The sequence below is a fragment of the Myxine glutinosa genome, chromosome 5 (genome assembly GCF_964187855.1).
Source record: "Myxine glutinosa chromosome 5, kmMyxGlut1.1, whole genome shotgun sequence".
In the NCBI taxonomy this organism is placed as follows: domain Eukaryota; kingdom Metazoa; phylum Chordata; class Myxini; order Myxiniformes; family Myxinidae; genus Myxine; species Myxine glutinosa.
The window spans coordinates 181,613,738-181,630,760 of NC_136265.1; the positions used below are offsets into that span (position 1 = coordinate 181,613,738).

The following is a 17,023-nucleotide window of genomic DNA, read 5'->3' on the forward strand; positions in this document are numbered from 1 at the left end:
TTTATCGAGGAAGGAAAAACTGAAAGGAAAGCCGATTGGGCAATGTGATGTCTTGTTCTTTTTTAATGCCTTGATATCTGCAAGACCCAAACTTGAATTTTGTGTTTCTGAAAGAAAGAAATGTATTGATGAGTTTATGAACATCTGGTGTTTTGATGGGATCTGCATGGTGCAGGAGAATGAATTAATGATATATTTGTAGGTTTGTTTGGATTGAATCAGTGTGTGGTCGGTTTTTCTGTTGTTGTTTTACTTTTCTAGTTCATTGTACTGTTTTGATTTCCTGTCATTATCTCTTTTTCTTTTCTGTATTTTTGATTATTGTGCCTCTATTGAATAGTATCTTCACCGACTGGCTTGTATTTTTATATCTTTGTAATAAAAAGTCTAAAAAGTCAGTCTGTCTCTCTCTCTCTCTCTCTCTCTCTCTGTCTCTCTCGCCCCCTGCAGGCCGTTTATGTTGGGCGTGGCGTCATGGCGGCTGTGAGCAACTGCTCTGTGTTGTCGTGAGTCGGTTGTGAGTTTTCCTCCTCTCCTGCCCCCCCCCCCCCTCCCTCTCCTTTTCCATCCTGTGCGCTTTGGCATTTTGTTTTCATCTGTTCTACACCTTTGTCTTCGAGAGAGAGAGGATTGAGAACGGGCCCATTTTGGGTGCAGCCTACTGGCTTTGACGGCGCTTTGTAAGCCATTTTTGTGCTTATAATGCACGTTTATTATTTACTTTAGTTCGATTATTTAGGTTTGATACCTTCTTGTCCGGTTCGGACAAGTGGGGGGGGGGGGGGGGAGGGGCGGGGGGGGTAAATTCGCTGGCATGGCAAATACACGCTCTCGTTACGAGGCGTTCGAAAATTTAACGTGTAAGCATGCATTCGCATGTGTTCCGCCTGAAGGAGCTCCTACTGAGGACATTATCCTTGCCGTGGGATCCATCATAGGAGACGGTAATGTTCGAGCGGAATCACGAATGAACCAGAAATTTGTTGTCTTCGTGTCGGAAGAAAAGCTCGTTCAGGACGTCGTTAGTACCGGTCTAACCATAAAAGGGGGTCATTATATTACGGTATCCCCTATGGATACACCAGCTACCAAGATAACAATATCCAACGTTCCACCGTTCATGCCAGGTGAGAAACTCCTATCCGTTCTGTCTCGTTATGGTAAAATTGTTTCCCGAATCTCAATGATTCCGCTCGGGTGTCAAACACGTAATGAGCTTTAGGAGGCAGGTGTACATGATTCTCCCGGATCGTGGAGCAGATACAGGTTTAAATATATCCTTCAAAGTATCGATGGACGATCGGGAATACCACATGTATGCTTCCTCAGCCTCCTTAACATGCTTTAATTGTGGAGAATTCAGACAGGTTAAAAGGTTTTGTCCTAAGACCTCTTGTCCAAAGTGTGGTGAATCGGGACATAACGAAAGAGATTGTAAAAAGGCCAATCCCTCCACCGCGCCTTCTGACACCCCGACCGTGCTCTTTGACTCTCGGACCGTATCTCCTGTTACCCCTACCGTACCTTCCGTCACCCGGCCCGTACCCTCTGACACCCTAACCGCACCTTCCGATGCCCCGACCATACCTTCTGACACCCCGAACGTACCTTCTGACACCCCGACCGTACCTTCTGACACCCCGACCGTACCCTCTGACCCCCCCCCCCCGACCGTACCCTCTGACCCCCCCCCCCCCCCGACCGTACCCTCTGACACCCCGACCGTACCTTCTGACACCCCGACCGTACCTTCTGACACCCCGACCGTACCTTCTGACACCCCGACCGTACCTTCTGACACCCGGACCGTACCTTCTGACACCCGGACCGTACCTTCTGACACCCGGACCGTACCTTCTGACACCCGGACCGTACCTTCTGACACCCGGACCGTACCTTCTGACATCCCGACCGTACCTTCTGACATCCCGACCGTACCTTCTGACACCCCGACCGTACCTTCTGACATCCCGACCGTACCTTCTGACATCCCGACCGTACCTTCTGACATCCCGACCGTACCTTCTGACATCCCGACCGTACCTTCTGACATCCCGACCGTACCTTATGAGTTATGAGTTATGACACCCGGACCGTACCTTCTGACACCCCGACCGTACCTTCCGACACCCCGACTGAGTTGTCTGACACACCGGTGCTCTCCGATTCCAATGTGATGACACCCACCGATGTGACTGACACAACTAGCATTGCCCCCTTTCCTGAACCCATGAATGAAGAATCCATAGTGTATTCTAAAAAGCGAAGAGCACCAGTGCCAAGCAATTTCGCTGGTGCTGCAAAGAAGGCGGTCATGGGCGGCACCATCCCCGGTGCACATGTGTCCGAGTGTCCCTCTGACATTCCCTCACTAACTGAGTATATGAATACCGTTACCAACGATACCAGCGAGTCTCATTATGTAAATGAGCCGAAACATATAATTTGTACCTCTCACCTGGAAGTTTCCGTGTGCGAAACCTCCAGTGAAACTACTACCATTTCCGAGCTGGGGAATGGTTTTCCGCTTGTTTCCCCTTTAAATTCCCCTTTCCCCTTTATTTCCTTTTCCGTTTCCCCCCCACCCCCCCTTCCCACGCCTCCTCCCCCCAGGCCCTCTCCCTCCCGTGCTGCTCCCTACTCTCAGGTGTTGTGTTTGTGTGCTTCCCCTCCTCTCCCCATCTTGTCTAACGCTCCCTCTTTTTGTATGTTTTGTTTGTCTGGTTGATTTTTTTGTGGAATAAATGTTAGCTCTTTCACGAGCCTCGATTCAGTATACAAAAAAAAAAAAAAAAAAATACCGAGCAGACTAAGGATTCAATAAACATTCCCACTTTACAAACGGGGCCGGTAAATCTGAGTTTGCTGGGATCTCAAACCCAAGCTCCAATCCCAGATACAACCCAAGTTGTATCTCAAACCTCAAACCCAATCTCAAACCCAAGCTCCAATCCCAGATATATCCACCAAAGTGTTAACGAGTGCTCACGGGAACACCTTGGGAAACTTGTGAAGGTGCCTTCGGACAAGATCACGGGGGCAGCAGGTAATACCCCAGAACCTGACGACATGTTATCTGACGTGTCTGAGTCCGAGGATGACATTGAGGCAACCGAGCTGTCACAATCGGTGACAGGTCACTCACAAGTATCCCCTCAACTCATTCTTACCTTCCTTAACGAAACGTATCGTCACCGCAACATTGCCATTAAAGACTATTTCCCTGACTTGGCTGCATTCATTTGCACCGCAAAGTCAATAACCAAAGCGCATGAGGATTTTGACCTGACGAGATCTCAATTCCACAGGTTAAGAAAGTTTGTTACCCAAGCAGGTACGGAGTGTTCCCAAGCACAGGTCGATTTCATTACCACGGAATGAAAAATATTTCCTTTGCGACCTTAAATATGAATGGTGGGGGTGCAAGTCACCTCCATCAGGCCCAAGTTAAAAACTTGTTTGATCGTAAAAAGGCAAATGTTCTTTACTGCAAGAGACCCACATCGCACCTAACGTGGAACATGACTGGTGCCAAACTTTCAAAGGACAATGCTATTTTAGCAATCTGTCAGCCTCATCTGCTGGGGTTGGTTTTTTCTAAAGCCAGGTCTAGCTTTCGACTCTAAACCGATGATAAACCGATACGTGTATCAGTTGATCAGATCAGCATGTATCAGTCTGTCAGATCAGCACGTATCGGTTTATCAGATCACCATGTATCAGTCTGTCAGATCAGCATGTATCGGTTTATCAGATCAGCACGTATCGGTTTATCAGATCAGCACGTATAGGTTGATCAGATCAGCATGTATCAGTCTGTCAGATCAGCACGTATCGGTTTATCAGATCACCATGTATCAGTCTGTCAGATCAGCATGTATCGGTTTATCAGATCAGCACGTATCGGTTTATCAGATCAGCACGTATAGGTTTATCAGATCACCATGTATCAGTCTGTCAGATCAGCATGTATCGGTTTATCAGATCAGCACGTATCAGTCTATCAGATCAGCACGTATCGGTTTATCACATCACCACATATGTCTATCAGATCATTATGTATCGGTTTATCACATCACCACATATGTCTATCAGATCATTATGTATCGGTTTATCAGATCACCATGTATCAGTCTGTCAGATCAGCATGTATCGGTTTGTCAGATCAGCACGTATCGGTTTATCAGATCAGCACGTATCGGTTTATCAGATCAGCACGTATAGGTTTATCAGATCACCATGTATCAGTCTGTCAGATCAGCATGTATCGGTTTGTCAGATCAGCACGTATCGGTTTATCAGATCACCTTGTATCAGTCTGTCAGATCAGCATGTATCGGTTTATCAGATCGGCATGTATCAATCTATCAGATCAGCATGTATCAGTCTATCAGATCAGCATGTATCAATCTATCAGATCAGTATGTATCAGTCTATCAGATCAGTCTATCAGATCAGCATGTATCAGTCTATCAGATCAGCACGTATCAATCTATCAGATCAATATGCATCAGTCTATCAGATCAGTCTATCAAATCAGCACGTATCGGTCAATCAGATCAGCATGTATCGGTCTGTCAGATCAGCATGTATCGGTCTATCAGATCACCATATATCTATCTATCAGATCATTATGTATCAGTCTATCAGATCAGCATGTATCGGTCTATCAGATCACCATATATCCATCTATCAGATCATTATGTATCAGTCTATCAGATCAGCATGTATCAGTCTATCAGATCAGCATGTATCGGTCTATCAGATCAGTATGTATCAGTCTATCAGATCACCATGTATCAGTCTGTCAGATCAGCATGTATCAATCTATCAGATCAGCACGTATCGGTTTAGCAGATCAGCACGTATCGGTTTAGCAGATCAGCATGTATCGGTTTATCAGATCAGCATGTATCGGTTTATCAGATCAGCACGTATCGGTTTAGCAGATCAGCACGTATCGGTTTATCAGATCAGCACGTATCGGTTTATCAGATCAGCACGTATCGGTTTATCAGATCAGCACGTATCGGTTTATCAGATCAGCACGTATAGGTTTATCAGATCACCTTGTATCAGTCTGTCAGATCAGCATGTGTCGGTTTATCAGATCAGCACGTATCAGTCTATCAGATCAGCACGTATCAGTCGATCACATCAGATCAGCACGTATCGGTTTATCAGATCACCACATATGTCTATCAGATCATTATGTATCGGTTTATCAGATCAGCACGTATCGGTTTAGCAGATCAGCATGTATCGGTTTATCAGATCAGCATGTATCGGTTTATCAGATCAGCACGTATCGGTTTAGCAGATCAGCACGTATCGGTTTATCAGATCAGCATGTATCGGTTTATCAGATCACCACATATGTCTATCAGATCATTATGTATCGGTTTATCAGATCAGCACGTATCGGTTTAGCAGATCAGCACGTATCAGTTTATCAGATCAGCATGTATCGGTTTATCAGATCAGCACGTATCGGTTTAGCAGATCAGCACGTATCGGTTTATCAGATCAGCATGTATCGGTTTATCAGATCGGCATGTATCAATCTATCAGATCAGCATGTATCAGTCTATCAAATCAGCATGCATTGATCTGTCAGATCAGCATGTGTCAGTCTATCAGATCAGCATGTATCAATCTATCAGATCAGTATGTATCAGTCTATCAGATCAGCATGTATCAGTCTATCAGATCAGCACGTATCAATCTATCAGATCAATATGCATCAGTCTATCAGATCAGTCAATCAGATCAGCATGTATCGGTCTGTCAGATCAGCATGTATCGGTCTATCAGATCACCATATATCTATCTATCAGATCATTATGTATCAGTCTATCAGATCAGCATGTATCGGTCTATCAGATCACCATATATCCATCTATCAGATCATTATGTATCAGTCTATCAGATCAGCATGTATCAGTCTATCAGATCAGCATGTATCGGTCTATCAGATCAGTATGTATCAGTCTATCAGATCACCATGTATCAGTCTGTCAGATCAGCATGTATCAGTCTATCAGATCAGCATGTATCAGTCTATCAGATCAGCATGTATCAGTCTATCAGATCAGCATGTATCGGTCTATCAGATCATTATGTATCGGTCTATTAGATCAGCATGTATCAATCTATCAGATCAGCATGTATCAGTCTATCAGATCAGCATGTATCAGTCTATCAGATCAGCATCGGTTTATCAGATCAGCATGTATCGGTTTATCAGATCAGCATGTATCGGTTTATCAGATCAGCATGTATCAGTCTATCAGATCACCATGTATCAGTCTGTCAGATCAGCATGTATCAGTCTATCAGATCAGCATGTATCAGTCTATCAGATCAGCATGTATCAGTCTATCAGATCAGCATGTATCGGTCTATCAGATCAGTACGTTTCAGTCAATCAGATCATTATGTATCGGTCTATTAGATCAGCATGTATCAATCTTTCAGATCAGCATGTATCGGTCTATCAGATCAGTATGTATCGGTCTATCAGATCAGTATGTATCAGTCTGTCAGATCAGTATGTATCAGTCTGTCAGATCAGTATGTATCAGTCTGTCAGATCAGTATGTATCAGTCTATCAGATCGCCATGTATCAGTCTATCAGATCATTATGTATCAGTCTATCAGATCGCCATGTATCAGTCTATCAGATCATTATGTATCAGTCTATCAGATCAGCACGTATCGGTCTATCAGATCAGCATGTATCGGTCTATCAGATCAGCATGTAACGGTCTATCAGATCAGCATGTATCGGTCGATCAGATCAGCATGTATCATTGTATCAGTCTGTCATATCAGCACGTATCGGTCTATCAGATCAGCACGTATCGGTCTATCAGATCAGCATGTATCGGTTTATCAGATCAGCACGTATCGGTCTATCAGATCAGCACGTATCGGTCTATCAGATCAGTATGTAACGGTCTATCAGATCAGTATGTAACGGTCTATCAGATCAGCACGTATCGGTCTATCAGATCAGTATGTAACGGTCTATCAGATCAGCACGTATCGGTCTATCAGATCAGCACGTATCGGTCTATCAGATCAGCACGTATCGGTCTATCAGATCAGTATGTAACGGTCTATCAGATCAGCACGTATCGGTCTATCAGATCAGCACGTATCGGTCTATCAGATCAGCACGTATCGGTCTATCAGATCAGTATGTAACGGTCTATCAGATCAGTATGTAACGGTCTATCAGATCAGCATGTATCAGTCTATAAGATCAGCATGTATCGGTCTATCAGATCAGTCTATCATCTCATTATGTATCAGTCTATCAGATCAGCATGTATCAGATCAGCATGTATCGGTCGAAATCTGCAGTGGAAACAGACTTGGGAACGACATGGAAGGATGGGGAGGGGGTGAGGGAGAGAGACAGATCGAGAGAGAGTGTGTGAGTTGGGGGAGGGGTTGGGGGACAAGATTTGGAAATAAACACGGAATTGGGAATGATATGGAAGGATGGGAACCGAGAGAGGGGTTATGGGACAAGACGTCACCACGTCCCCCGAAATGCATGTTTACCACATCCCACGAACCATGATATCCTTGGTTTCAATGTCACCACGATATCGCAGTCGCATGTCGAACACGTCACCACGTCCCCCGAGCCGCAGGTTGGCACGTCACCACGTCCCCCGAGCCGCAGGTTGTCACGTCACCACGTCCCCCGAGCCGCAGCATTTCCACAATGTTACCGCACAACATCCTTATCCAGGCAGCATGTGCTTTCCCCAAGTCCGTATCTAATGAACATTAATTTATTTAATGACTAATTGTAGAAAATCTTATTCCGATTCGTTATGTATTATAATCCTGTATAATGAGTACCGTATAACACGTCATACCGCATGGAATCACGGAACCAGTCCGAAACACGAGGTGACACTGGAGCCAAGAACTTCCATCGCACCCTCCATTAAACGGCAAAATGAGCGAATAATGAATGACTCGTATTTCGTATAAACGTCCGCGTTGTGTATGACGTCAAACAAAGTGCACACGTCATTTACCTGCCGTTTGTAGCCATGATGGATCCGTGCGACTGTGCACGACGATTCCGCGCTCTCTGTACTGTCCAAACCACCAAGTATCGACGTCACATTAATTAAACCACAACCGCCACTGACTCCCCCAACGTGCCAATGGGCGCCTCGCCACGACCTGAGGCACAAACGTCCCACAAAAGCCTCTCCGCGAATCCGCCAACTGTGATGTCACTCCGGTAGTCCGGTGTTGAAGTCGTTACCATGACGACGAACGGCCTGAGTTAATGGCTTCGATGGGAGGGGAACAAAGTGGGTTGGTTTTTGATGCGAGGGGAACAGAGTGCATTCGTACTGAGTGAGTTGGTTTTTGATGGGAGGGGAACAGAGTGCATTCGTACTGCGTGAGTTGGTTTTTGATGGGAGGGGAACGGAGTGCATTCGTACTGAGTGAGTTGGTTTTTTATGGGAGGGGAACGGAGTGGATTCGTACTGAGTTGGTTTTTTATGGGAGGGGAACGTAGTGGATTCGTACTGAGTGAGTTGTTTTTTTATGGGAGGGGCATGTTGTGGATTCGTTCGAAGTGACTTGGTTTTTGACGGGAGGGGAACGTAGTGGATTCGTACTGAGTGAGTTGGTTTTTGGTGGGAGGGGAACGGAGTGGATTCGTACTGAGTGAGTTGGTTTTTTGGTGGTGGGAGCACGTAGTGCATTCGTACTGAGTGAGTTGTTTTTTTAATGGGAAGAGCATGTAGTGGATTCGTACTGGGTGAGTTGGTTTTTGGTGGGAGGGGAACGGAGTGGATTCGTACTGAGTGAGTTGGTTTTTTGGTGGTGGGAGCACGTAGTGCATTCGTACTGAGTGAGTTGTTTTTTTAATGGGAAGAGCATGTAGTGGATTCGTACTGAGTGAGTTGGTTTTTCATGGAAGGGGCACGTAGTGAGTTCGTACTGAGTGAGTTTGTTTTTGATGGGATGGGCACGGAGTGGATTCGTACTGAGTGAGTTTGTTTTTGATGGAAGGGGAACGTAGTGGATTCGTACTAAGTGAGTTGTTTTTTTGATGGGAGGGGCACGGATTGGATTCGTACTGTGTGTTGGTTTTTGATGGGATGGGCACGGAGTGGATTAGTACTGTGTGAGTTCGTTTGATGGGAGGGGCACGGAGTGAATCCATCGACATTCCAGACTCGGAGCAGACTCTCGAACCATTACACTACCAACATCCCAGATTCAGACATCCGAGCATGAAATAATTAAGCAGCCAAGGCGCTGGGAGGCTCTTTTAGCTCTACCAGAGATGTACTTTCCCCAGCTGAGGTTTGAGCTGATATCCAAACCAAGCAGACGGATAACAGGGAGTTCCTGCAGAGGTGAAGAAACCATAACTGGACACAGACAACAAGGTGGTCGTTTTTGGTTGAAAGTAACAAGCCAGTCTTTTCCGCAGTTCATCACACTCTCTCGGTCCTCATTGAGCGTGGTACTCACATGGTCAAGGTAGGAGACGAGGTTCCTGGCTAGATAGTAAACAGTGTTGAATCATCTGCATAAATGTTTAATTGAGAAAGAATACAATCAGGCAATATTAACAAACTCTATTCATACAACAACAAAATATTAACAAACTCTATTCATATAACAACAAAATATTAACAAACTCTATTCATATAACAACAAAATATTAACAAACTCTATTCATTAACAACAAACTATTAACAAACTTTATTCATATAACAACAAAATATTAACAAACTCTTCATATAACAACAAACTATGAACAAAGTCGAGTGATTAACAACAAACTATTAACAAACTCTATTCATATAATAACAAACACTTAACAAACTATTTATACACCAACAAACTATATTCAAACTAGAAAGAGCAATCAGAGATTTCAAACCCTCACCAGCACGTGTTTTCAGTTGTTTTTAAGGCTTTTGTGTTAAAACAAATATGGCGGCCGAACCACGTGACCGATGACGTCATCATTTTTTCCCTCCACCAATTTTTCCCGAGATGATGCTCAAGAAATTTCATCTTGATCGATGAAGTTTTGTACTTGTTGAATTATGACGTTGTGGCGGACACGTGGGGCAATAATTCCGCGCACCAGAAGGTGGCGCGAGCGCCCAGGTGGGGACCGATGGCACTTGCCCCGCCCTTCGACTGAGCGGCCACGCCCGAGGATTAGGCGTGGCCTCGGCACATATATGCGGGCTCTAAACTCGAGCCCGCCCAGTGCTGCAGTTTCGAGCTTTCGCAATAAAGACTTTTGGTTTAACAACGCATTGTGGCCTACCTCTTTGGCAAGCAAGTTGTGTGCGCAGCACCACACTTCACTGGTGACCCCGATTGGTTCAGCCGTTGCTGACCACCGAACGCGCCATGGCCAACAACGCCGTCACGGTCAAACTCCCAGAGTTTTGGGAAGCACAGGCCGATGTGTGGTTCGTGCAGGCCGAAGCACAATTTCAGCTTCGAGGCATAACGGCGGACGAGACCCGTTACTACCACGTGGTCGCCGCCTTCGGGCCCGGCACTGCCGCCCGAGTCGTGTCCATCCTGCGGCACCCGCCGGCCGACCACAAGTACGGGGCGCTCAAACGTCTCCTCATCGCCACGTTCGGCCTCACGGAGATCGAACGGGCCGACCGCCTCCTGGACCTTCCCGAACTCGGCAACACACGACCATCCGTGCGGATGGATCATATGCTGTCGCTACTGGGTGACCAAGCCCCGGATTTCCTATTCCGGGTGCTTTTCCTACGCCAGCTACCTCTACAGGTACGCCTCGCGCTGGCCGGTTCCAACATAAGGGAACCCCGCGCCCTGGCCGTAGAGGCCAACAAGTTCTTCGCGGCTTGCGACACGCGGTCGAGTTACGGTGCCACCATCGTGGTTCCCGAGGCAGATGCTATAGCGTCCCTCATGGCGGCTGCCGCGCCCCGACCACCACCACCACCACCACCACCGCCGCCTAGAAAACCGCCGCCGCCCCCGCCGCCGCAAGCTTGGTGCTATTTCCACGCCAGGTTCGGCCACAAGGCTAAGAAGTGTTGCCCGCCGTGCTCGTTTGACAAGTCAGGAAACTACCGGGCCGGTGCTCATTAGCGGCCCTGAGCGTCGGCCATTCCGGCAGCCTCCTATTCATCACGGACACCTTGTCCGGGCGCCATTTCCTCTGCGATACAGGAGCGCAGGTAAGCGTCATCCCAGCCTACACGTCCGACAAGTGAACCGCGGGCCGGGGCCCCGCATTGCTTGCCGCCAACGGTACACCCATCCGCACGTTCGGGAAGCGCTGCCTCTCCCTGCAGTTCGGAGGGCAGCACTTTCAATGGTTGTTCGTGACCGCTAGCGTGCCAATGGCATTGCTCGGTGCGGACTTCCTATGTGCGAATGGATTGCTGGTCGACGTAAAGCGCAAACGGCTCGTCCAGGCCAAAACCTTTAGCTCGCTCGCTTGTTCACTGAGCAGCTCGTTGAGCGGCTCACTGAGCGGCTCACCGAGCGGCTTGCCAAGTGGCTTGCTGGACGGTTCCGTCCCGGCGAGTTTAGTTTGCACGCTTCCGGCAGCGGACGACTTTGTCCGCCTCCTCGCCAGTTTCCTGGCCCTCACGTGGCCCACCTTCTCAGCGGTGGCCGTTAAGCACGGAGTGGAGCATCACATCCCCACAGTCGGGCCGCCGGTCTATGCCCGGGCACGCCGACTCGAGCCTACGAAGCTCGCCATGGCGAAAGCGGAGTTTGCCACGCTGGAGCGGCTGTGGATCGTACGGTGCTCCAACAGCGCGTGGGCGTCCCCGCTGCACATCATGCCGAAGCCCGGCGGGGGGTGGCGGCCGTGCGGGGACTACCGCCAGCTCAACGATGCCACCACCCCCGACCGCTACCCGGTCCCACACATTCAGGACTTTTCCGCCCAGTTGGCCAACACGACCGTGTTTTCAAAGGTGGACCTCATCCGGGGCTACCATCAGGTCCCCGTCCGACCGGACGACGTCCCGAAGACGGCCGTCATCACCCCTTTCGGCCTCTGTGAATTCCTCAGGATGCCCTTCGGGTTGAAGAATGCGGCTCAGGCGTTCCAGCGGCTTATGGATAGCGTCTTGCGTGACTTACCTTTCCTGTTCGTCTACCTGGACGACATCCTTGTCGCGAGCGCGTCCCGGGAGGACCACCTGCTCCACCTCCGCACACTTTTCGAACGCCTGGGCCAGCATGGCCTAATCATCAACCCTGCCAAGTGCCGTTTCGGTGTCGCCACCATCGACTTCTTGGGGCACCGCATCACCGAGCACGGGGCCGTCCCTTTACCGGCCAAGGTGGAGGCGGTCAGGGATTTCCCGCCGCCCCGCACGATCAAGGGGCTCCAGGAGTTCCTGGGCATGGTAAACTTTTACCACCGCTTCGTGCCCCACGTCGCCCAGCTCCTCCGCCCCTTGCACGAGGCCCTTTGGGGCAAGCCGGGCAAAGGTGACATCGCATGGTCGGAGCCAATGGCCACAGCGTTCGCGGCCGCAAAACTGGCTCTGGCCGATGCCACCATGCTGGCGCACCCGGCGCCCGATGCACCGATCGCCCTCACCACCGACGCGTCGGACTACGCGGTGGGCGCGGTGCACGAGCAATGGGTGCGTGGTGCTTGGCAACCGCTGGCGTTTTTCAGCCGGCAGCTTCGCCCGCACGAACGGCGGTACAGCACCTTCGACTGCGAGTTGCTCGGGCTCCACCTGGCGGTCCGACACTTCCGCCATCTGCTGGAGGGCCGCCCGTTCATGGCCTTCGTTGACCACAAGCCCCTTGTGTTCGCGATGGCCAAGGTCGCCGAGCCATGGTCGGCACGGCAGCAGCGCCACCTCTTTGCCGTGTCCGAGTACACGACGGACATCCGTCACGTGGCGGGTAAGGACAACCCGGTGGCGGATTGCCTTTCCTGTCCGTCGTGCATGCGGTCCACCTCGGGGTCGACTATGCCCGAATGGCAGAGGCCCAGACCGCTAACCCCGGCGTCCAGGCCTTGCGGACCGCCGTCACGGGCCTCCGCGTCACCGAGGTGCCGTTCGACGCCGCGGGCACGGCCCTCCTATGCGACGTCTCCCTCGGCCGGCCTCGCCCCATCGTGCCCACTGACTGGCAGCGCCCGGTGTTCGACGCCATCCACGGCCTGTCCCACCCTGGCGCGAGGGCATCCCAGAAACTCGTCGGGGCGAAGTTCATCTGGCATGGCCTCAGGAAGGACGTCCGCGACTGGGCCAGGACGTGCCTCGCGTGCCAGTGCGCAAAGGTCCACCGCCACACCCAGGCACCGTTGGCCCTGTTTACGGTGCCTGAGCGGCGGTTCGACCACGTGCTCGTTGACTTGGTGGGACCTCTGCTCCTCGCGAGGTTTCACCCACCTCCTCACCATGGTCGACCGCACCACACGGTGGCCGGAGGCCGTCCCATTGGCGGCGACGTCTGCGGCTGAGGTGGCGCAAGCCTTTATCGCCACTTGGGTTGCCCGGTTCGGTGCCCCCTCGGACATCTCGTCCGACCGCGGCCCCCAGTTCACCTCGGAGCTCTGGGCCACGGTGGCGCAAGGGCTCGGGGTGAAGCTACACCACACCACGGCCTACCACCCCCAAGCCAATGGCCTGTGCGAGCGCTTTCATCGCTCTATGAAGGCCGTGCTCCGGGGCAGCCTCCGCGACGGCGGCTGGGTCGACAGGCTCCCCTGGGTCCTGCTGGGCCTCAGGAGGGGGCCCAAGGACGACCTGTGCGCGTCCTTGGCGGAGTTGGTTTTCGGGCAACCACTGCGGGTACCGGGTGAATTCATCCCCGACTCCACGGCTCCTTGGTCCGCGGCGCAACAGCGCTCCGCCCTTCAGGAGACCGCCCGGAGGTTCGCCCCGGTGCCAACGGCACACCACGGTTGCCCGCCTTCCCACGTCGCCCCGGAGCTTCACACGGCAAAGTACGTGTTCATCCGGCACGACGCCCACCGGGCACCGCTACGGCCCCCGTACGACAGGCCCTTCCGCGTGCTGGAGACCGGTGACATGTTTTTCACGGTCGACATCGGCGGTGCCCCGGATCGCATTTCCGTGGACCGCCTCAAGCCGGCCCACCTCAATCCGGACCACCCCCCGCCGGCAGCGCTGCCTCCGCGTCGAGGCCGCCCCCCGGCGGTCGGACCCCCAGCACCCCCACCAGCAGCTCTGCCTCCGCGTCGAGGCTGCCCCCCGGCGGTCGGACCCCCGGCACCCCTCAGCCCCGCCGGCCCACTGCCCCCCAGCCCTGCACCCATCGCCAGGGGGCGTTTCGGCCGGGTCATCCGGCTTCCCCGCAAACTCACCCTTCAGGTGTGCGGGAATTCTGGGGGGGTGCGTGTGGCGGACACATGGGGCAATAATTCCGCGCACCAGAAGGTGGCGCGAGCGCCCAGGCGGGGACCGATGGCACATGCCCCGCCCTTCGACCGAGCGGCCACGCCCGAGGACTAGGCGTGGCCTCGGCACATAGCAACAGACAGACAGACAGACAGACAGACAGACGGTTGGACATTTGGTGAATTATAGTAAGATATGCATGACTTGTATGAGATTGGGACTGCCCTGTGAGCTTTTGGGAAATCGGTATGTGTTGCTGGATGAATTTTGATTGAGTGGTTGTTACATACACTCTGGGTATATGTTGTGGCTTGATGGATGAATTGGAATTGTGGTGAACAGTGTAGATGCAAGAAGAGATAGACAAAGACACAATGAGCTGCTAAATGAGCCATTGAGGTAAATTGGATGTGTTATTGTTGTCTTTGAAGGAGTTTTGGTTGTTGCCGAAAGTTTCTGTGTAGTGTGGTGTCTGTTGATGGTGGGTCACCTGTCATCTTGTGTGACGTGAGCAGGGATGTATGTAACTGTATGTAACTGCCTGGGGACAGGAAAACAACTTCAGTTGCAATTTGGTTGAAATTAAAGGTTAACAATCGCTGGAATTTGTCCAAAGTTCTTTGAAAAAGCTACGTCCAATTTCATTTTGGCATTTAAAAAAAATTCAGTGCAATTTAAAATGTGTTTCTTTTAGTCTGAGAAAACAGGCTAAGTTGGGCCTGCAGAAAATAAATAAATAATACATTTCAGCCAAAGTCTTATCTGGTCCACTCCCACACCAGGCCCGACTCGTGCTGCGACCTTGGGATGAACTGTCAGTTTAATTTGCACAGGGAATGAAACATGGGGATTGTAATGGGAGGAAGTGGACATTTGTGGATTTGGGGACAAGCTAGTTTGAATGCTTGTGATATGACCGTTGTGATATGTGATATGATAATGACCCTGGGGTTTTCTGTGTGTCTATGTGTCTGTCTGTCTGTTACACTGAACTCTTGGATGGGTTTCATGAGACAAATTCCAGACAAAACCCTCTTTGTTCTCCTTCTGTATTTCAGAATTGATTTGCACCCCACCCCACCTCACTGTGAAATTTGGTGGACAGGTTGTGTGTGTCTCAGAGAGTTATGGACGGATTTGGATGCAGTGTCCCAATTCTGGTAAATTGGTATTTACACATCACTGCAAGGTGGTGGTGCATTTGGTAGTGATTAATTCTGGTAAATTTGGAATTGGTGGTGGTACGAAGATTGGTGCATTTTGGAGGACACTCCCATGTGACGTGTCAGAGGATGTGACTTGTCAAGCGTCATTTTGGACAAGTTGAACATTGAACAACAACATGCATTTTAAGGCCATTTTCCCTGCTAGAGCGGGGGTTAGCCTTGCGGTCCCCATGACAATCTTCTCCATTTTGCCCTATTTTCTGCATCCCTCCTTGTTAACCCCCTTGCCCGCATTTCTTCTTCCACCATCTTTAGCCAAGTCTTTCTCGGTCTTCCCCGTCCTCTACTTCCTTCTACATTAATTTCCATCACTCTTCTCAACCAGTCACTTTCATCCTTCCTCAACACATGACCAAACCATCTCAACCTGTTCCTCTTCACAGCATCAATCACAGGCAATATTCCCATCATCTTTCGCAATTCATCATTTGTCTTCCTCTCTCTCAACGATACTCCACACATCCATCGAACCATTCGCATTTCCACCCTTTCCAGCCTTCGTTGCTGCTCTACGTTCATTACCCATGTCTCGCTCCCATAAATCATAACACTTCTCACACATGCAGCATACACCTTTCCCTTCAGCTTCAACGACACTCTCCTCCTCATCAGCACTCCACTCAGTTCCCGAAACTTCTTCCATGCACATCTCACTCCAGCAACCATTGCCGAGTCTGATCCACCTTCTCCATTCAGCATGTCTCCGAGGTAGCAAAATGTTTTCACACCTTCCAGCTTCACGCCGTCTCCAAGATCCAACTCAACATTTCCTCCATCTGCAGCTCCCTCTGTGCATACCTTACATTTGAATGTAGCTGCCACACTGGTTAATGACCCTCTCAGACCACTACATTTTTGATGAACCAACTCAGCGCACATTGTACATTGAATGGAGTTCACTCCGACACCCTTCCTGCACACAGCACAGGGCCACTTCCCAGTTCTTTCCACCTCACCACATGCTTTACCACTTGCCATCACCTTCGTCTTTCCGATATTCACCTTCAGACCTTTTGTCTCCATACATTCCTTCCACTTGTTCATCTTTTCCTTCAGTCCATCCATACTTTCCGCAATCAACACCAGATCATCTGCATACAACAACTCCCACGGTAAACCCTCCTTTACGTTCTGAGCCAGCACCTCCATCACAGCTACAAATAGTAGTGGACTTAGTACCGACCCCTGATGCACTCCCACCTTCACCTCAAACCCACCACTGTTCCCGTCCTTCGTCCTTACAGCTGTGCGCGCTCTTTTGTACATTGCCATCACTACTCTGATCAACCATTGCTCCACTCCTAACTTCCTCAATGCCCATGTCAATACTTTGCGTGGAACCCTATCGAATGCTTTCTCCAGATCAACAAACTCAAAAAACAACT

General features: G+C 50.1%; 1 protein-coding gene across 3 annotated transcripts in view; it reads right to left on the bottom strand.

Annotated features, from left to right (window-relative positions):
• The window catches only part of LOC137412400 (purine nucleoside phosphorylase-like), a 61,276-nt gene extending 53,078 nt beyond the window's left edge, over positions 1-8,198 (bottom strand). Inside the window, exon 1 of one of the 3 annotated variants that reach the window (XM_068097686.2) lies at positions 8,062-8,198. In XM_068097686.2, coding sequence (XP_067953787.2) covers positions 8,062-8,078 — 17 coding nt within the window. In that variant the 5' untranslated portion in view covers positions 8,079-8,198. Of the gene's footprint in view, positions 1-7,587; positions 7,691-7,896; positions 7,980-8,061 lie in introns of those variants that run through there. The other 2 variants (XM_068097687.2, XM_068097688.2) reach the window with 2 other exon arrangements.
• Positions 8,199-17,023: the final 8,825 nt, after the last annotated feature.